Raw genomic sequence first — 22,102 nt, forward strand, 5'->3', positions numbered from 1 at the left:
ATATCAGCTATGTTTTTTTTAAAGGCAGTAAATGAGTCTGAGTGAATTGTTTCGTTGCCAGACAAGGCCCCACTGATAGCCAGGTGTAGAGGTGGTAAGGAGGTGGTAATTCACTCCATGGTGCTGAAATGAAAGCTCTGCTGTTGGAACAGCTTTATGTAGGGCTTAACAGTTTGTGGGCACCGTTTGTCACCGTTATAGTGAAATTCATGTATTGATTAGTCTTGTGGCTTTGCATCTATGTTTTTTGTTTTGTTTTCACCACCAAGCTACACGCTAAAATCGGCACTTAACATAACCTTTACCATTTTACATTTCAACTTAATACTGGGTAGGGGCATCCAAAGGCTCCCAGATAACACAAAGCATATGAAATGACCCTCCTCCAAACACAAAAGATGGAATGCCAAAATAAATGTATAAAGTGATAAAAATAAACTTAGCTAGTTGTGCAAGACATTGTGTAGATGCAATTTTTGAAATGTTTGCATTCTTTTCTCCTTTGAGAAAACAATGCCTGATTCAAAGGGTGTGTGGCAGATTTCAAAACTCTTCGGGGAAGGAGTGATAGGAAACGCTTGTGCCTACATTTTACAGATCTTCAGAATAAACTACAGGCATGGGTATCCTTTGGTGAATTTCACTGTTTTACTAAGTTGCCAGTTCACAAATGGGGAAATTATTTTAACGATGTGGCTATTAAGGCAGAAGGAATCATATCAAATGAATTCCTACATCTCGTAAAACAAGGATGGCAATTCCTGTTCATATTACGGTAATTATCATTAATACATGTTTATCCCATATCTGTTGTATGCCAGCAAGGCAGATCATTGCCAGGATGTGCTCTGCATTATCATCATCGCAAAAACGACCTTTACAAGCGATCTGGATGTCTATTTTGATAAAGTAGTTAAAATCATGCTCTCATGTAGTCCTAGACTATTCATCTTTTGTGTTTTCCTCCAATCCCAAGAAGCATGATTCTTCACTCGTAAGGAGTGACACATTAGCCCTTTAGTAAAATTGCATCTGAAGCATCATGCTATACTTTAACCCACTACAACAGTGGAAAATGTGCCTAAATCAACAAACATCCTTCAAACTTGACATTCCACACCTGTATGTACAGACAATAAAATATAGACAACTCCAGAAAGGCAACATATTTTCATTTCTAAAATGGTATAATTAGGAAAAGCATTAACTTGGTCGAAAGAATCTGACATTAACTCCTTGCCTATGATGCCATCAAGAGCACAAACAAAACATCAGGTTTTTGTCCCCCTACGCATACACAAAAGCAGAACTCAAAGACTTCAGTTAGAGTATTAATCGTACACACAGAAATATACACGATTGGTCAATGGACAGGGTTGATATGCTGTTCTTGTCCTTTAATCCTCTGCCAGAGAAACAGTCTCTCAAACTCTGGGTGGATGCTTAATGTCCAACAACTTTATATGAAGGTAGACTGGTGTGTGTGTCAAAGTGTTCTTCATGTTGTGTGATTGCACGTGGGTGAATCTTGGTATGTGTGTGAATCTCCCATGCTGTGCTTGGGGTCCAGGCAGCTTGGAAACTCTGAACTTGGCAGGTGCTACGCATCACTGTAGCTGAACACGGTATGCACAGATGAGAAGCTTCACCTGGGGAGAAAGAAAGATTCCATCTATCAAATGTATTGGTCAAATTTAATTTATCAACAACTTGTCAGTCCTTAACAGTAACTGGGCCTAGACTCCCTCTCACCATGGCCATGAGTTACTCTGCTGTGTGTGTGTATATATGTATGTGTACCTTGGCTGTAGGTGACTCTGCCAGGCGAATGAACAGTTTGTTGATGCCTGGCACTGGGCTGAATGAGTAGATGAAGTGACTATCCTGTGGGGTGTAATTGAAAGAGGAAAAGATCAGTGACATGAATCAATCAACTAACTATGAGGTAGAACCCCCCCCAAAAAATCTACCGTTCTCCAGATCAGGAGTACTGGTGATCTAGAATGAGACTCACCAGGAAGATGGGCAGCTGGAACTTGTCGTTGAGCACCACAGCGTGGACACTACAGGGCCCACACAGCCTGGCTGTGATCTCACTCAGGAAGTTAGCATGGAAGATGAAGAGCAGTATACCTGAGCCTGGAAGGAGAGAGATTAAATGTTTTAACTAACCCCCCAATACAGTGTGTGCAGGGGATTAGCACTGTTTGTAGGTGAATCCTACCCTCTCCAGGTGTGTGAGGCGATTGTTTGTAGCCGAACTCCAGAGAGAAGTCTGGTCCCTCACACAGTCTGTGACAGGCCAGAGGGAACACCGGCTCCAGCAGGGCCAGCCGAGTCTCAAAGAATGCCCGGATAGTGTCCTCCGCCACACTTGATAACCTGTGTGTGAGGGAGAATAAGATATCACTTTGCTGCTAACAGTATGTGGGGTTACAGTATACCATCTTAACTCTTACATATATATGTACCTTTATTTATACATACTAACTCATAAGTTTACAGAGCAAGAGAGAGACATGGCAGCAACACTCACATGTTGATGTGGTCCTTGATGAGGTCGTACACAAGCAGGTTGTTGCTAACCTTGGCGAAGTACATGGCCGTATTCTTGTGTTTGGACAGGATGTTACAGTCGGCCCCGTACTCCAGTAGGAGGCGTACCACGTCAGCATTCCCCCTCTTACAAGCCTGAAGAACAGAGGCTACTGGTAAGGAACTATTGCGATAAGTCTAACACAGGACTTTAGCAGAAATTAGGATATTTACAAATAGGAGTCATTGATTAACTTAATCTCTGTGCTTCAGGGGTGATATGTTGATTTCTAATTAAACACAGTATTTGTCTTCATCGCCCCTGTTTTTTTCCTTCCTCCGCCATACCTTCATCAGGGCCGTCTCTCCTCCCAGTGTCGGAGCGTTGACATAGGACCCTGCCTCCAGGAGGATAGCAACTGTGGTCAGGAAGTTCTGAAATGAAAAAAAAAAAAAGAAAGGAGAGGGTTAAGTAAGTAAACCTTGCATAAGACATTTACACACAAACAAGAGTAGTGTATACATGTGTGTAGACTAGACTGTTTGTAATGAGGCGGTTTAAACCAGTCCATACTGTGTTACCTTCTCTGCAGCGTGCATTAGGGCAGTGGTTCCGTTCTTCTGCCGTCCGTTCACCTTCACCCCCTTCTTTATCAGGAGCCTCAGGATGTCATCTTGTCCCCCTGCTGCTGCCAACATACTCAGGGACATACCGCTGGAGTCCTGCAGGAGGCAACACAAACTCCTTCATTACTGAGGACCAGAGCTTTCCATAGCCTCTGGTAGCAAACACTATGGGGAGAGGGGAAGGAATCAAAATGTATCTGTACAGCTAATTGTTTATAGAACTAAAAAAAGAGAAGTTAAGCTTTCTAAAAAGTGAACTATTATCGACTTACCTAGGGTGTTGTCTTTTCGTCCAAAAGGTTTTTAAGTATGTAAAAGCATAAAGCACTGAGCAATGGCGATATACTATATTTACAAAAGTATGTGGACACCACTTCAAATTAGTGGATTCAGCCATTTCTGCCACATCCGTTGCTGACGTGTATAAAATCGAGCACACCGCCATGCAATCTCCATACACAAACATTGGCAGTAGAATGGCCTTCCTGAAGAGCTCAGTGACTTTCAACATCGCAGTCATAGGATGCCCTTCCCAGAAGGGTGGAGGCTGCTGTATCAGCAATCATAATGCCTATGATTTTGGAATGAGATGTTCAACAAGCAAGTGTCCACATACCTTTGTCATGTAGTGTAGATTCCTAGTATTACAACATCATGAAATCTCAAAGCGGTTTTCCATAACCGTTACAATTCCAAATCCCTGTTGGAACACTAATGATGGGCATCAAGTAAGCTATATGAATATTCTCAGAACTGAAAGAGCATGTCTCGCGGCTTAGAAAGTTTACGTCAAGTAACAATTTATTAACGGCGCAAATATAGTATCTTACAATAAACACAATAAGCACCAGGTGGTAACAAAAGGCAGCTTGATAACAAATACATGTTGGCGAAAAAAACTATTTAAGCAATGATGTCCATGTCTTCAGACAGTAAATAGCGGGGTGTGGTTTAAACCCCCGACAATTGTTCTCACTTAACACCCAACACTGGCAGACCTTATGCAGTTACAAAATGAACTGACAACTATGAACTAATTTATTTACATTATTCCTCCTTGATCCAATTAGAAGCAACAAAGGTTTACTTGCAATAGTAACATTATCTAGTAGGCAAGCGGATCAAATAATACAAAGAAGCAACAGCCGTCAAACCCTATAGTCAGCCTAAATTAGTGTTGAGGAACTTAAACAGCTACTGTGAATCAATATGGTTAAGACTGTAGTGAATAATAACATTCATTTTAATAGTTGAAATGTTTATCGTTTGACAAGAAGCAATAAAACAAGTACATGTTCAGCTAATGCCTAATAATTCACATAATAGTTAGTAGAAAACACATGTATAAGAGAAATAGCCTAGGTTGTGTGTGTGAATCTGAAACCAATTCCACATGCAGAACAAAGGATCTGTTTCCAATTGTTAAGGCAGATTTCAGTTTCTTATCAATAGTAAACTTTGGCCAAAGGAGTGGATAGGAGAACCAAAAACTGACTCAAATTGGATGGGAAGTCATCCAACTTTAGTGACCATTACTGTAAAAAGTTACAAGTGACCATAAACAAGGCTTTGGTTTAAGAACCATAAACTAGACTTCACAAACTTGCGATGTAAAGGGATTGCTAATAAAAATGCACCCGTTCTTGCCAAACCCATCAGCTATCACTCACGCCGAGTGCGGATTCCACACTTCTTTCAAAGAGTTTACTTGCACACTCCCAGTCACTTTGGTTGAAGGGTGGAAAATCGGGATGCATCCATAAATGGGCCATTTGATAGGATCTGAACGTGTCACTGATGAGATCGAAATTGGGGAGAATTTATATTTATATATATAAATTCTAGTAGATATATATATACACAAATTCTAGTAGATATATATATACACACAAAACAATATTTTAAAAAACTAATACATACCGGTAGCTAGGACTACTAGATAGCTAGTTCGCTAACGTTAATAACATAAATACAATATCCATGATAATAAACTCAACCATGTTTCAAAAGCAATCGAGTATGAATTGTGTAAGTATACCTTGTATTTATAATAAGTAACAATTTACAATGGAGCAGTCTTCATCTAAACATTCTTCTTGACATGATTGGATTTTAAGCGGCTCATACATCAAGCAATAGTCTCTTAGCTGGGCACATATTTCGTACATAAAACCCGTGGCTCCAGACTAGCATTTTCCTCGGGTGGCACTAGTTCAAACACCGCTCCATCGCCGCACCGAACAAAACAATATGTAACTTTCTCTTTGGAGGAGCAGGGATACAGTGCCGTGTGAAACCACGCAGTGCGCCTCGCCGGACATTGCCCTTTTAGTGCAATAAACCTTGTGGTTTCTTCAACACATAAGGTCACTGTTATGCCGGAATTCAACCCAAAACCAACAAGAAAGTCTGCACTGTTGGTAAGTCAAGAAAAACTCTCAACCATGACAGCCTGCTTTTCATTTCTATTCAGTTCGACTCGCCATACATTTGGCATCTGAACTGTGCGTAACTTTTTCAGTTGGTGGCACCAGCCCATGATTTAGTCACAAACCACAAAAATTGCAGCGTCATGCAATATAAAATGTTTGTTCTCATCTTATAAAGCCAGTCATAGTTATTATTTTGTAATAGACTACACCGAGATGCTATTCAAGAAATACGTTGTTTAATCTAACATGTCCAATCAGGAATGCATGAGTCAAGATATTTTAATGTGCAACCTAATCCCATGATTGGCATGGATTTTGGGTTGACAACATGGAAATTGTTATATATGAATGTTTTTCTTTTTCAATAAAGATGAATTTGCCTTCATCTACAACATACATTTGGGGCTAATTCAACATCTGTGGAAGTGGAAATTCAAAACACATTAGATTGCTAACTCTAAATATGATACCCACTACTAGTAGCCATGTATTAATCAGTAAATGGAATGTCCTGAAAACTCCAATGAGACCTATATGCCCTCACAATATTCGATGCGTATTTCACTCCCCACTCCAAATCTGAAAGCCATATAAAATATTGTTTGTAAAATAGTTGCTACTGTGTTCAATATTGAGTTTAGAAAAGTATACCTACAGAAAGCTGAGACCTCCTTATTGTTGTACAACCAGAACATGCGTTTTTCTACCAGAGAGGAGAATGGCTCACTTATCACATCAGCAGGCCCCAGCGAAACAAGGGCAGGTGGGCAGACACTAATATTACAGGAATGAGGATAATGAACTTTACTGTTTGAACATATCATGATATTAGCCGCCCCAAAAAATAGGAAGGTTTGAGTGAGGTGACAATGTAGAATGTGCAGCTAGCACAGATGGAGCTCTGAAACCCATTCACAACGCACTTCAACCAGGAATAACCTGCTAAATTCCCAGGTTTGCTAGTCAGTTGTTTATACTCAAAACCTAACCTAGACATATACACAAAACATTTTGTACATCTGGATCCAGAACCATTTGGTGAAAGTAAAGTATACCAGTATTGTGATCAAAAAGCTAAAGTCAGTTTAACTGTATAGATTTTGCACAACAATCTACGAAGTTGTTAAAAAAAACGTAACATTATGCACTGTACTTGGTACATGTTATCTATCCATGTGGAGCATATACTGTATTTCAGTCAGTTATTGTGGCCATTTTTATGCAACATGGTTCAATCGAAACGTGTGGTGCTTTTGGATTCCAAATGTACGTCCATGAGGCCTTGTTGCCATTGCTGACCCAGAAGATTCAGTTTGACAGCCTTGGTAAAGGGCCACGATAATTTTTTTAATAACAAAAAGGTATGATTCCATTCTTCCTTGCCTCCTTTCTCCCAAGGTTGCAAATGTGTAGCCCATAGCAAAATACTGAGTTTTGGCACCACATAATGCATTGTGACAATGGAATTTTGTAGTTGACAATTTCAACATCTGCGAAACAAGTTGGCATGCATAATATATCACTATGTAGTTGCTACGGATAAGTTTGTAGAATGAAGTAGATACTTCATTCTTGCTTTATGTCACGAAGTGAGATCAGAGTCAGATTAAATCAAAAGCTATCTTCTCCTTTCTCCATCCTTGCATACCTTCAACCGTGGGAGGTTTTCAAACTAGTTCAAGGTAATCATAAGGACAGATAAACAGGACAATCTTCTGGATGTCCCAACGGCACACATGGTTTCTGATGCACAACTGGACTCTGTTGCAACCCTGGTTTCTGTGTCACAGGAATTGGTTTTTCACTATCCATGTTTTGTTTGCCTGAAATATGCCTCCTGCACATTGTCATTAATGTGTTATGCACATAGTTTTTTACATCTTTCCATGTCCTGCCTTGTAGAACTGGTTCAGCTGCAATGCATGCATCACATTCCTTTTTACCTGGAATCTTCATCAGTTTAGTGAAGTCTCCTAGCTGCCGCCTGACCGCAGCCTGAGCCTCATCACCCCAAATTTTCTGTTTCCTTGGTATTGCAACAGGAGCTGCCTCTAGTCTCTCCTGTGCAGATTCGGTCATTGTTCCACCAACTCTTTCCTTAGCACTCTTTGCCTCCATTTCTTTTTCTTTCTTTGACGCGCCTTTCTTTGTCTGTTGGGTGGGGTCCACTCTTGTAAGACCCTTTTTCCTTTTAATAGATTTCACTGTGTTGTGCACATAGTTTTTGATGTCTCTCCATGTCCTGTCTCGTACAGCTGGCTCATTGTGGAGGCATACTTCACAGTCCCGTTTACCTGGAACCTCCATCAATGAGATAAAGTGTCCTAACTGACGCTTCACCGCAGCCTTAGCAGCATCACTCCACGGTCTCCGTTTCCACACTGTGCCCACCTTACCTGTCCCCTCAGGAACTGCCCCGACAGGAAGCGTCTGCGTTGGAAGTGTTGGTGTAATAACTGTATGCGCCGGTAGTGTTTGTGCAGGAAGTGTCTGTGCAGGATATGTTCCGGCAGGATATGACCTAGCAAGTTGTGTACCCACAAAATGGTTCCCCGCAGGATATGTCTCTTCAGGATATGACCTGACAGGATTCGTCCCCGAAGTATAAGCACTTGCAGGATATGATCTTGCATCATGTGTCTCTGCAGTATATGTCCCTGCAACATATGAACCTGCTGGATAGGTCCCTGCAGGATGTGTCACGGTAGGATATGCTCTCGCAGAATCTGTCCCCGCAGAATATGACATCACAGATTGTAATCCTGAAGGATATGACTTCTCAGGATAAGTCCCAGCATGATATGACCTTGAAGGCTGTGTCTCCACAGTATATGACTTCGCTGAATATGTCTCTGTAGGATATGATGACCCAGTAGGACATGTCTCGGTAGGATATGTCCTTCCAGTATCTGTCACAGCTGGGTATGTCCCTGCAGAAGATGTCCCTATGAAATGAATAGAAACAGAAGAAAAGTAATCATGAACATGTGCCATTATCATATATTGTGAAGAGGAACAGAGCAAACACTAGAGTAATAAGTTGCCAGCTTCTCAAAAATGTAGGTCTCGTGAACATGTAAATGGCACAAAAACAGAATTTTCCACTGAATTTATCATTTAACCCCTTAAAACACAATGGACATCTTTCTCCAAATACCCTGTAAAGCAACTAATACTCACCATATGTAGGAGAAACAACCCTTTCCCCAGATGGCCCTGGAATTACCACTGGAACCTGATCCATTGCAAGCAGCAGTTTGCTGATTTCTGCTAGATGTGCTGCATTTTCAGAGAGCCTGTAGTACTCTTTATGGACCTGGGTGTCATGTCCCAATAACTTTGCCACCTGATCCAATTCACTTTCATTCAAGTTTAGTATTTGGCAATGGATAGCAACCTCTTTCCTCACTGTCGCATGGATCAGACTTTCAGGATTCTTTGCGTCACACTCATGTGCACACTTCCTCAGACAGTCAAACCCTCTGATGTAGCTTGCTGCATCCAGGCTACGTGCAAAGACATAAGGGTTGTCCTTTGACACACCAACTTTGTCTCTGTTTGCAATAAGGATCTCAAGAGATGAGATCATCCTCTCCGTTAGTAGGACTGGCATTTTCCTACCATTTTTGCCTTCTATTTCCAACCTGGTTAATTTGTCGTCTCCAAGCTCCTGCTCCAGCCTTGAGAGGTTATTGAAAATGTCTGCACTAGCTGGAGCTTTCTTTCTGTTTGTGTACGTTTCCAACAGCATTTTCGCAACTTCCCCTGTCCTTTTTCTGTTGAAGAGAGCTATTTCTGCAAGAAGAGTTTCATTGAGCTTTTTCCAGACAGTGTTGGTGGGGTTCTCCAGCAATTCTTTCTTCGCTGTGTCCTCTGCAACCTTGAGAAACTTCTGAAGTTTGATCAAATCCTCAGTTAGTGAAGACACATCAACTTCATCACACTGAGGGACAGCGCTGAGGGATAGACCGGAAAAACAGTTATTCCAATCATTTTCAAGAAGTTCAATGAATCTTTTGGCTTGTTCCTCTGCCTCACGGTCCTCTGTCATACGACTCTCCCCAAAAGCTATTTCAGTAGCTCTTTTCAAGGAATAGCCAATCTTTAAAGCAAGAGATGGGGTCTTGTATCTGTCTGAGGCAGGGTCATGACCACTCATTTTCCTGGCAGCATGAACGGCCAATTTGAATTTGGATGGTACACATACTTCATGCAAGTATTGGACATCACAGTCCATCTCATTTACATTAAGTACAAATCTAGCCAATTCCCTCATTTTTGAACCAATGTAAGTAAACTGTGACTTGGCATGACCATGCTTTGCAGATAGTGCATTGCCATATTTACATATGAGGGGATCATTTTTGATGTGGCATGAGATATCATCTTGATTCATATTGTGTATTATTTCTTCACATCCTCCAGTAGAATAGACAGGCAATGGAGCAAGTTGAGGGGACGCAGCCTGGATCCTCACTCTTTTTCCTCCCCTCGTTTCATCTTGTCCTTTTCTGGCATTACATGAGCTCTCATGCTTCCATAAATCTATTTTGTTAAAAAAAGCTACACAGTGTTGGCAGGGTAGGTAGTCACGCACAGAAGCACCACTGTAAGAGGGTATTTTCTTTGTCACAACTTCATCTCCACATTGAAGAATTTCTAAGTTGTGTTGATCGTTGCCTTTGTTACGGAGTTGGTCAAGCAACAGAGACCTGATTTTGGAGAGTTTTGGGAAGCTGATAGCATGACCAACAGCTGCTTCTTCTGCGTGCATCCTTTCTAAATGTCTTGCAATGTTTTGGTGTGGTTCATTGCAATAAAGGCAGAAATACTTTTTGTCCAATTTTCCCTTATCATCATCATCATCATCAATCGTACTACACGCGCTGACTGTCATTTTTGTGCTGGAACGTAAGCTTGACCGTGTACCTTTACGTGGCGCAAATATTTTGCGGCAAGTTTTTTTAGCTTGTGCCGTTTTTGGAGGGTACTGCTCATATTCATCCTCGCATGAGCTTTCTGCATTAGATGGAAGAGGATCTGACCCACTTGGAACATTTGAATCAAGTCTTTGTCGTTCTACCTCATCACCTGAACTGTTTTCGTGAATCTCGTCACCACTCAAACTGCTTTCCTCAGCACCCTTCTTTATGTCACATAAAGCTCTCTCCATGTCACATAAAGTCTTCTCCACATCGCATGAAGTATTATCTTCACCACATATAGTCTTCTCTTTATTGTGTAGAGAATTTTTCTCTTCCTTGTGTAAATGATTCTCTTCGCATAGAGGAATCTCATCTTTGCAAAGAGAATTCCTTTCGCGGTGAGGATTCCTTTTGCGGTGAGGATTCCCCAGGCTGCGAGGATTCCCTGCTGCACATAAAGGCTTCTCTTCATCACATAAAGTCTTCTTTTCCTCATTTAAAATATCCTCTTCCTCATTTAAACTCTTCTCTTTGCCACTTAAACTCTTCTGTTCAACAGTGTATGCCTGTAAAAGAACAAGTAAACGTAAGATTCATAACTTATAAAAGGTTAATCTCATGATGCATTTAGTTTCAAATGTATGAAAAGTGGGACGTAAATCAAGCAGCTTCATAGCTGTTGGGAGTTAGTGTTTAACTTTTGTGGCAAAGAGAAATTAAGTCAACTATACCATCATGCTAGACAAAGCTGGTGTCCCCTGCCCTGTTTCATACGCAGAGAAATCTATAATCGTGAAAACCTCATAGTACTGCTACTTCAAAAACATGTACAGTACACATTGTGAGTCATTCAAATGATCGCCTAAGAGCACCTCAACAATGCTCTCAACTTCAATCACAGTCAAGCAAGAATCAATGCAATGGTTACACAGCACCAAACTGCGTGTAGACTGAATTCTTCAATAATAATAAAAAACCACATTTGACCCATTCAAGGAATAGTTTATGGCTTTATTGTATTAAATCAGCGAACTACAACGTTTTGACATTGTAAATATGTCTGATGAATTAAATAATGTGATGTTGGATGAGATGCTGCATGGAGACGAGGAAGGTACAGAAAAGAAAACGCCATGCAACTAGGCTTCTAACCTCATTTTGCCAATTACTGTTTTGAATCCTCAATATATTCAGTATTTTGTGACCTACATGCAATGATGAGCGTTGGGTAGGTATTTTAAAAGTGTTTTCACAAATAGACCCAAATAAGATCCTGGAGTGTTTGGCCGTCTATAAAGATGCAAAACAAACTCTGGTCCAAATGAATTCTGGAACTTGCCCAACAGTTACAGTAGAACGTTTGAGAAATATAATATATATTCAGCAGGCCCTTAAAAACACTGATTGGTCCACACGAATACTATTGAGTCCTTATAAATTGTAATAATAAACAACGCTAAATTGGACAACCGAAACAAAATAATAATGTCACTGGGCAAGTAATATTAGCCTATGTAAACACATATTTTGTTAATAGAATACATGCTTATGGCAGTAGTTTTTTGAACTGTTAAGGTTTTGTTTGATTCATATTTAAAATTATTATTGTACACAGACAACTGTATGGCAAAAGCTGAAATGTGTTACTGGTATTGTAATGAGTGACTGAGGAAGGTTTTTTATTTTTAGCTTTTCGGCTATTCATTGTCGATAATGAAGATGAGTGAAATGTCAGTACTGCTATGTCCGCAGCAGTTTTACATGCTCTGCGGTGGTGCAAGAATACTATTCTGAAGGCATTACTGTACCTGAGGTAAATGTTGTATCTTATAGCTTCTTGTGAACTTTGACCTCTTGCTCATCATGTTCTGTGTCTGTTAATGAGAAGATAATACCTGTCTGAGACCACTCTAGCTGTCTCCATAGTAACGTATGAAAATTATCTGACAACTGTGCACAACAACAAACATTCAATATAATATAATGCTTGGATTTATTCATTGCCAGACAAAGTTGGCACAACAGTTTATTAGGTATGACAATAGGCAAAACTTGTTTTTAAAGCAATGCAATAAACATTACATTTTACAAACTGCCTGTTCCTATTCAAGCTTAACACATCTTTACAAAACAATCTGTAGCTCCATTAGGCTAAATTAAACAACAGTAGTTAAAGGGCATAATCTGCTTACCTTTTATTGCTTAGCGGTCCTCAATGGATACAGTCAGCAGGTACTGTGGTCGGATTCTCTCTTTCAATGTCCTGGTATTCAAACTCTGCATGCCATCACTGGCTCTCACGTTATATCCAATATTTAAACTGTTTTATAACTCGATCAGAGTGGCTAAGTTGATCCAGTTGTATCTATGTTTGAACCAGACTGGCTAAATTCATTCTACACAATACATTTAATTAAAGCGGCAATCTGTAACTTAAATTTCCAGTCCTTTGTACTGCGCTTGCTGTCATTTCTGGAATGAAAGTAACATATTGTGGCTTTAATTGAGTAATGAATTATAGTTCTTGGTGCTGATCTATATGCATTAGCTAAACATATGTATCAAAAGCGAATCTGTTGCCGCCCCAAGTTGGTTAACGTAAGTTTTTTGTTGGAAAACCCAAGAACAAAGCTAAAGCTTATGAGGAGAGAACTGTGATGTATGTCGCAACATGGTCCTCATTTGAATGAACTCACAAGTATAACCACACACACACAGGCTACTCTAACAAAACGTAAAAACATATTTAATTGACTAGTTGTGACTAGTTAGTGCTTGTACTGGGACTGAATAAATATGTGGAACAGCTGGGGCTCCCCAAAGACAGGAGCAAAGCAGGGGGGAGAATGCAGGTGAGAGGTACTTTCTTTGGAACACAGAACGTACCTCCTGGTCCAGATTGTAGTCCTCTTTGGAATTGAGTGCAAGTTTCACAGACATGTAATCCCCACTTTTCACTGCATCCCGCAGCTCACCTAAGGGACACACAGATTTCACATCAGTAGTTGTCTACATCCATGTGTGGAAGAGAGAGGTCCATGTACAGCCGATGTTGAGAGACTGCTGGAAAACATGAGAGAGAAAGAGGGTATGCACTTACCGGGAGATAGAGGTGGAGCAGAGAGAATCTCATCCTCTCCGTTCAAATGTTTCTGAAAGTCCTCCAGTGTCATCCAGTCCAAGTTGAGGTCCATTCCAAGGTTAAGAGAGGCTTGCCCTTTGTCTGTCAGTCACAAACCACATCCAATAGTACATTTAGTATAATTTCACATGGCCATTATGAGAGTCTATCCAGAAACAACCATTTGCCCCTTAACACTTGTGTAGATCTGAAAGGATTGGATAGGTGTTAGCAATAATGGTAGGTTTCGTAACAGATGTGTGTGTGTGTTGACTTTTGTGTGTGTCTTTGTGTTTATGTCTGCATGTATGTGTGTTTGTTGGTTCTGTGGCGTACCAGACTTGTCAGCGCTCTCCAAGGGGTCTTGATTGTCATCACAGGCGATGAAGAGGCGTGGCTCGCTGTCCTCTCTCCTCCTCCTCCTCCTGTCATCCTCTTGGGTCCTCCTCTCCCAACGTTGAGCCTCCTCCCTCCGGTCCTCTCCACCGAACTTTGACTTCTGGGCGGGTTCCTCCTCTGCCTCCGCCCTGTCACCAGTCTCCATAGCACCGGGGCTCTGACTGGGCCGAAATGCTGTTAGATAAGGGAAAATAAATAAAAATAAAAAGATGTCATAAAAGAGGTTCCTGTGTGGCTGAGTTTGTAGTTTGAGTTCGATTCCCACGGGGGACTAGTACGATAAAGTATGAAAATGTATGCACTCACTACTGTAAGGTAGTCTAAATAAGAGTGTCTGCTAAATTACTAAAATGTCAGTTACATTTTTGTTTATGTCTTGGTTGTCAATATGTAGTGGCTGCGTCCACTACATTCATACACAATTAAAAAAAAAAAAAAAAGTTTAACAACAGACCCTTTCAATTCTTCTCACCGTCTGTATGTTTGGACTTATCTGGCTCTGGCTTCCGAGCAGGTGACTCCTTTGTCGGCTTGGTCCTTTTCTCAATTTTCCCTATGAGCTGAAATTTGAACATAAACATTTAAGATTTTACTTGAGGCAGCTTAAGATAGCCAGCGGCAGGGCCCTCAAAGTCTATATCACCAGCATTTATTTACTAACCCCGTACATTTAGTGCAGAACTGCTTGGCATACCTTAGGTGGTTTAGTGTTCTCTGTGGTGGTGGGCTGGTGGACCATCTGTTTGCGGGGAACACGGTCCTTGGCCTCGCAGTTCAGCAGGAACTTCTCAAACAGGTTAGTGGAGGCGGTCGGCTCCTTATCCCCACCCACTACAACTTTAGACTCCTCCACAGTCTTGCTGGTGCTTGCCCCTGCACCAGAGGAGGAAGAGGAAGAAGAGGATGAGGAAGAGGGAATTTTAGGCGGTGCAGGAGTGGTCTCGTGGCTCTTGCCCTTGGCCTTCTTGTGGACTTGGGCTGGGGCAGGAGTGTCGCTTGAGTCAGAGGTTGGTGTCGGCTCATCCCGGCCCTGGCTCTTGGAGGAAGTGAGGCTCTTCAGTTTTGCGAGGCCGCTTGCGGAGAGCATTGGCGACGAAGTTTCCAGTTTCTTGCCTTTCTTGTCCTGAAGGAAGTCCTTGATGCCCTGCAGCTTCAGTTCTGACTTACCCTTCTTATTCTTGGGCTTGTCATCAGCGCGAGACTTTTCCGTTGTGGTGGTATCATCCGTCTGGGACTCAGATGGCCCCTCGCTAAGCTCCTCTTCCAGGGGGGCTGTGGCCTCATCTTCAGTAGACTCCAGATCACCCCTTCGATCCTTCTTTTTCTTCTTTTTCTTCTTCCCTTCCTCCCCATTCTCTTTTTTCCAGTGCTTCCCTCCATCCTTGGTCTTGTCCTTCCTGTGCTTCTTGGAGGGCACAGGGGCTTCTTCCTCTTCATCGGAGTCAACAAATCTCTTTTTGGAGTCGGACATTTTGGTTCCGCGGCCAGGGGTTGGGGGAGGGGAAAGCTCCTCTTCATCAGACTCCGGTGCCGGACGAGGCCTGAAGTCCTCCTTGCGCTTGTCTTTCTTCTTTTTCCTCTTCTCCTTTAGGGGAGGTGCCTCCTCCTCATCCTCTTCTCTGGGCTTCTTCTTTTTCTTCTTCTTAACATGCAGGTCTGTGGGCTTGTCAATATCACTGTCGCTGTCAGAGTCAGCATCGAACACATCACTCTTCATGGGCAACTTCTACAAAGGAGAGGGGACATTCACATCAGCCATTGAAAGTGATATTGGTTACTCGAAAGGTAGTTCATGTAACAGTCAGTCCTATAAAGCACTTTCCATTCCAGCAATTAGACTCGCCTTTCTTACAATGGCTATGATCATTCTGGATGGGACTTACCATGCATTTCTTAGCATCTTGGTCTTTCGTGACCTTAGCCTCTGCCAGAGCCCTCTTGTAGCCCAGGAGCACCTCCCTGCAATCCTCCAGGTGGGCCTCAGGCTCCCACGTGTCATCGTCAGAGGAGTAGTTCTTCCAGCGAACGCGGTACAGGACCTCCCCCTAAAGACAAGGGCAAATACAAGTGGGTGAGAGCAATATTACCAGTCCAGTTCTTTCACATCATTGCAGAATATGAAGACTGACTGAGTGACTATTGGGCCTACACCTACTCATAGACCTCCTGGGTGTATAAAAAAAACTGAGAGTTTGTATTAAGTCTGACACATCAAATCAAATCAAATCAAATTTATTTATATAGCCCTTCGTACATCAGCTGATATCTCAAAGTGCTGTACAGAAACCCAGCCTAAAACCCCACACATGCCTAATCAGACCTCTCCATCTGAGACAAACACACATTCCATTAAGCGACTGTGTCTGGCAATGTGGCAAACAGCCAGTACTCCCAGTACCCCACTTCCCACCCAGGGCACTGAGACACCAAAGACAACCAGTCACAGGGGATAACCGTTCTGACACTAGCTATGTTTCCATTCAATTGGCGACAGATTTTCATGTGAATATTCTTAAATCTGCATAAAAACAATATATGCATTTTCCCACCAGACATTTCTCTATCAAATGTACTTGTTGTGGATAAAAGGCTGTGTGTGATATCATATTGCACAAACAACTTTTGAGGTTAAATTCCCAAGTTAAATGGGTTTCCATCTCATTTTCAACTCTACTGATTGTTTTGTCACAAACATGTTGCGTTTTAAAGCAAATGTGCCCACTCTTCTATTGGCATGTGGCTCTAGCCAATAGTTCCCAGATACAGTGTTTGTAGGCTACCCACGTGATGAGATTATTTTGGACAAAAAGAGATCATTTCTATTTGTCAAATGACAGCCAAGCATGATCATCATGTCACCAGAATAAGAGCCTAGATATTTATTGGAAAGACTCATCAAGCTCATCATCGTGCACTTTCACCACCCTGTGAAGTTTATTAACTTATTTAATCTGTAGCCTAATAAACTGCATGCTTTCCAGAGTCGTAGTGGGAGGACCACAACATATCACGTGATGCCAAATGTATTTTAATATGATGGTTATTATATTAATATTAGTGCATAAAGGTGCTTCCACTGCCATTTCTCACAAAAAGATCTTAACTTGTCCAGCGTATTTTGTTTTGTCGACATCTGGTAAGTTTAGACAAATCTCCATAACTCCTGTCGTGACATTCTTTATCCAACATGTCCTTTACTCACATAAAAAGGTTGGCTGAAAACCTGGTTACTTTGACAGTAGATTTAGCTTGTTTGTATCGTGTGACTAGAGGTCGACCGATTAATTAGGGCCGATTTCAAGGTTTCCTAAAAATGTGAAATCGGTCATTTTGGACGCCGATTTTTTTTTTACCCCTTTATTTAATATTTAACTAGGCAAGTCAGTTAACAGATTCTTATTTTCAATTACGGACTAGGAATGGTGGGTTAACTGGCTTGTTCAGGGGCAGAATGACAGATTTTTACCTTGTCAGCTCAGGGATTCAATCTTGCAACCTTACGGTTAACTAGTCCAATGCTCTAACCACCTGCCTCACAAGAAGCCCGCCTGTTACGTGAATGAAGCCAAGGTAAGTTGCTAGCTAGCATTAAACTTAATCATAATCACTAGTTATAACTTTCACATGGTTGATGATATTACTAGTTTATCCAGCGTTGCATATAATCGATGCAGTGCGCATTCGCAAAAAAAGGACTGTCGTTGCGCCAACATGTACCTAACCATAAACATCAATGCCTTTGTTAAAATCAATACACAGAAGGATATATTTTTAAACCTGCATATTTAGCTAAAAGAAATCCAGGTTAGCAGGCAATATTAACCAGGTGAAATTGTGTCACTTATCTTGCATTCATTACAAGCAGAGTCGGGGTATATGCAACAGTTTGGGCCGCCTGGCTCATTGCGAACTAATTTGCCAGAATTTTACATAATTATGACATAACATTGAAGGTTGTGCAATGTAACAGGAATATTTAGACTGATAGATGCTACCCGTTAGATAAAATACAGAACGGTTGCGTATTTCACTGAAAGAATAAATGTTTTGTTTGAGATGATAGTTTCCCGGGTTTCGACCATATTAATGACCTAAGGCTCGTATTTCTGTGTTAGAATGATGTCTATGATTTGATAGAGCAGTCTGACTGAGCGATGGTGGGCACCAGCAGGTTCATAAGCATTCATTAAAACAGCACTTTTTTGCATTTTGCCAGCAGCTCTGCTGTTTATGAATTCAAGCCTATCAACTCCCGAGATTAGGCTGGTATAACGATGTGATGTGAAATGGCTAGCTAGTTAGCGGCGCGCACGAATAGCGTTTCAAACGTCACTCGCTCTGAGACTTGGAGTAGGTGTTCCCCTTGCTCTGCATGGGTAATGCTGCTTCGAGGGTGGCTGTTGTCAATGTGTTCCTGGTTCAAGCCCAGGTAGGAGCGAAGAGAGGGACGGAAGCTATACTGTTACACTGGCAATACTAAAATGCCTATAAGAACATCCAATAGTCAAAGGTATATGAAATACAAAACGGTATAGAGAGAAATAGTCCTATAATTCCTATAATAACTACAACCTAAAACTTCTTACCTGGGAATATTGAAGACTCATGTTAAAAGGAACCACCAGCTTTCATATGTTCTCATGTTCTGAGCAAGGAACTTAAACATTTGCTTTCTTACATGGCACATATTGCACTTTTACTTTCTTCTCCAAAACTTTGTTTTTGCATTATTTAAACCAAACATGTTTGATTATTTATTTGAGGCTAAATTGATTTTATTTATGTATTATATTAAGTTAAAATAAGTGTTCATTCAGTATTGTTGTAATTGTCAGTATTACAAATAAATGTTAAAAATCATCTGATTAATCGGTATCTGTTTTTTTTGTCCTCCAATTATCGGTATCAGAGTTGAAAAATCATAATCGGTCGACCTCTACATGTGACTAATGTGTTCTGGTTCAAATGAGGTACTCGTGTGACTGCAGCACAGTGCATGGCTGGTCGTGATTGTAAACAAAGCACAACGAGTCAGGTTTCTCTCCACCCAGAGGCTTTGTTTTCCTTTTACCCGCCCTCACACTCTCAGCTCAAATGCAATTTAGATAAGAGGGACTGGCTGTGCAAGTGACTTCTCCACACACACCCCTCCTCATCCAATATTGCCCTCCCCCCTTCTTCCGGAACTCTGGAGGTTAGGCGGGGCTGGGTGTTTCACTCTGAATCTCTGTTGAGCCACAATCACAAGCATCAGAAAATCCTCTTTTTCTCCCTTTCACCTAACACTCGCTCCATCTCACACAGATCAGACCTACACATACACATTCTCTCCCTTTACTTATACACACACAGATTCTTGCTTGCACTTTAATAGAAGAGCCTACTGCTTAATCCCTGTGACACATGGCCCATGTTGTGTGGCAACTCAGCAGCTCTCCTCTATAGTTTAGTACAGTGATATCACCAGACTGAAATGTGGTAGCCAGGGACCTTTGCCAAACTCTGCCCCCACCAAAGTGTGAACTTACCCTCATACATAAAATAAAAAAGCATTGGATTGGTGTAAGAAAAATGGTTTACTGTTTTCTCTAATTAGCATACCAGGTAAGCCAGTTGTTCCATGTCAACAAACTAATGTGTATGTAAACTGCCATCTTGTCCATTTTAAATCTTCTCTCCATCAATGAGAGGAGATTTGAAATAGACAAGATGGCGGTATACACATTGTTGGATTACTTCATGGTGCATTTTCTAAATCCCAACGCTCCAACCTGCAACTAGCCATGGAAGTGTAGAAGACAGCGGTGGTTTCCAAGTCGGGAATTGTTTAAGTATTGCCAATAAGAGACTGGTCGAAAATGTCCTGCATGCCCTTAACACTAAATGTTAACGTTACCTAAGTATCAACGTTTATCCGCCAAACTGTAACAGCTAGTAATATCTTAATAGCTCTGGTCTGTACCATCTTATTAGGTACCGTGGACGATTTGCTCTATAGCTAATACGTCCAGTTATTTAGCGAGGTAACTTACACAAAACATGTCTAGACTATTAGCTCGTTTGCTAACGTTAGCACTTTCCTAACCAACTAGCATAGCAAATTAACTAGCACATGTAGCTAGCTCATTAAAGACAATTACGACTTGGTTGTGCAAGGCTTAGTACAGAGGGTTTGTTGTATTTGGCAAGTCTGCACAACTGGGGATGGCTGAAGTCCAGAAACGCGAAAGAATAACATCAGTCTGTCCGACCTTGGCCTAGCGCAAGGAGAGGGCGTCGTATGGGCAAAGTTGTGCAGCCATTTCAATTTCCTTTCGGTTGGCTAACTGTGCATGGACATTTTAGCATTTCTAGCTAGCTATGTTGTCTATTTACAGTTTAAATAAATTAATCACGGTTACCAGTGTTTAAACCATCTCATTGTTGTCACATTGTGTAGCTAGATAAAGCTACCGTTCAGCTAGATGGCTAACAACCAAAACTGCCTAGAAGTAACGTTAGCTAGCTAGTTTCGTTACCTCCTCCGTTCGCATGTCAATAATCCTCTCCACTTCGTACACATCTTCAACCTCGTCTTCGCTGTCTCCAGCCTCTGGCTTTTCCGCCATTTTATCGTTAGTTATAAACAATTATTCGTTACTTTTCTTATTATGCCTTAGCCGGTATTACAGTCAAGACCGGAGCTAGCTACAGTACAAGATGTCTATTTTTTGATTTACTTCGCTAGCCGCAGTGACTTTCTGCTACTAGCTAGCTGGTTAACATTACAGAGGGGGAGCTGATAGACTAGGTGAGCTGTCTGAGTAGGCGGGGAAAACTAACAGTGCATTTCACCAGACGTGGCGTCAGCAGGAGAAGTTCCGCCCCCATTAATTCTTGAAGGCATAAGAAGAAATGTACATGGTATTGTGGGAAATGAGCGGCGAGAACCCTGCTAGCAGAGCGGGAGAAAAAGTTGAACAGTAACTAAGTTTGGTGAAACATCTTTGATATGTTGTAATGGCCAGGTATATTTTCTCATTAACGTGGTATTTACACTGAACAAAAAACAAAAATAAACGCAATATGTAAAGTGTTGGTCCCATGTTTCATGAGCTGAAATAAAAGATCCCAGAAATGTCATACACACAATAAAGCTTACTTCTTTCTCTAAAATGTTCTGCACAGAATTGTTTACATCCCTGTTAGTGAGCATTTCTCCTTTGCTAAATAATCCATCCACCTGACAGGTGTGGCATTTCAAGAAGCTTATTAAACAGCATGATCATTACACCTTGTGCTGGGGACAATGAAAGGCTACTAAAATGTGCAGTTTTGTCACAACACAATGCCACAGATGTTTCAAGTTTTGAGGGAGCATGCAATTTGCAATGCTTACTGCAGGTATATCTCTCTGGTCACCCCCAAAACCAATTCTTTCTTTGGCCGCCTCTCCTTCCAGTTCTCTGCTGCCAATGACTGGAACGAACTACAAAAATCTCTGAAACTGGAAACACTTATCTCCCTCACTAGCTTTAAGCACCCTCACTAGCTTTAAGCACCAACTGTCAGAGCAGCTCACAGATTACTGCACCTGTACATAGCCCACCTATAATTTAGCCCAAACAACTACCCCTTTCCCTACTGTATTTATTTTATTTATTTATTTTGCTCCTTTGCACCCCATTATTTTTATTTCTACTTTGCACATTCTTCCACTGCAAATCTACCATTCCAGTGTTTTACTTGCTATATTGTATTTACTTTGCCACCATGGCCTTTTTTTGCCGTTGCCTCCCTTATCTCACCTCATTTTTCACATCGTATATCGACCTGTTTATACTGTATTATTGACTGTATGTTTGTTTTACTCCATGTGTAACTCTGTGTCGTTGTATGTGTCGAACTGCTTTGCTTTATCTTGGCCAGGTCGCAATTGTAAATGAGAACTTGTTCTCAACTTGCCTACCTGGTTAAATAAAGGTGAAATAAAAACATTAAAAGGTATGTCCACCAGACCTGTTGCCTGAGAATTTAATGTTCATTTCTGTACCATAAGTCGCCGCCAACGTTGTTTTAGAGAA

General features: G+C 41.3%; 1 protein-coding gene across 4 annotated transcripts; it reads right to left on the minus strand.

Moving 5' to 3' along the window:
- Positions 1–995: 995 nt before the first annotated feature.
- On the minus strand, positions 996–20,899 carry LOC118371562 (M-phase phosphoprotein 8-like). 4 transcript variants are annotated; one of them, XM_035757060.2, is made up of 14 exons: positions 20,558–20,867; positions 15,923–16,084; positions 14,734–15,765; positions 14,512–14,599; positions 13,977–14,213; positions 13,620–13,742; positions 13,406–13,494; positions 3,118–3,258; positions 2,884–2,970; positions 2,537–2,691; positions 2,225–2,382; positions 2,015–2,139; positions 1,801–1,884; positions 996–1,649 (listed from the first exon to the last, which is right to left on the minus strand). In XM_035757060.2, exons 1-14 carry the CDS (start codon positions 20,645–20,647, stop codon positions 1,608–1,610), a joined length of 2,613 nt encoding a protein of 870 aa, XP_035612953.1. In that variant the 5' UTR covers positions 20,648–20,867; the 3' UTR covers positions 996–1,607. The 4 variants fall into 4 exon arrangements, with proteins under 4 accessions (XP_035612953.1, XP_035612951.2, XP_035612952.2 ...); XM_035757058.2 differs by lacking the exons at positions 996–1,649; positions 1,801–1,884; positions 2,015–2,139; ... (2 more) ...; positions 2,884–2,970; positions 3,118–3,258 and adding exons at positions 4,388–8,539; positions 8,775–11,085 and having other exon boundaries at positions 20,558–20,899; XM_052493432.1 differs by lacking the exons at positions 996–1,649; positions 1,801–1,884; positions 2,015–2,139; ... (2 more) ...; positions 2,884–2,970; positions 3,118–3,258 and adding an exon at positions 8,406–11,085 and having other exon boundaries at positions 20,558–20,894.
- Positions 20,900–22,102: the final 1,203 nt, after the last annotated feature.

Source organism: Oncorhynchus keta, chromosome 34 (genome assembly GCF_023373465.1).
Source record: "Oncorhynchus keta strain PuntledgeMale-10-30-2019 chromosome 34, Oket_V2, whole genome shotgun sequence".
Lineage (NCBI taxonomy): Eukaryota > Metazoa > Chordata > Actinopteri > Salmoniformes > Salmonidae > Oncorhynchus > Oncorhynchus keta.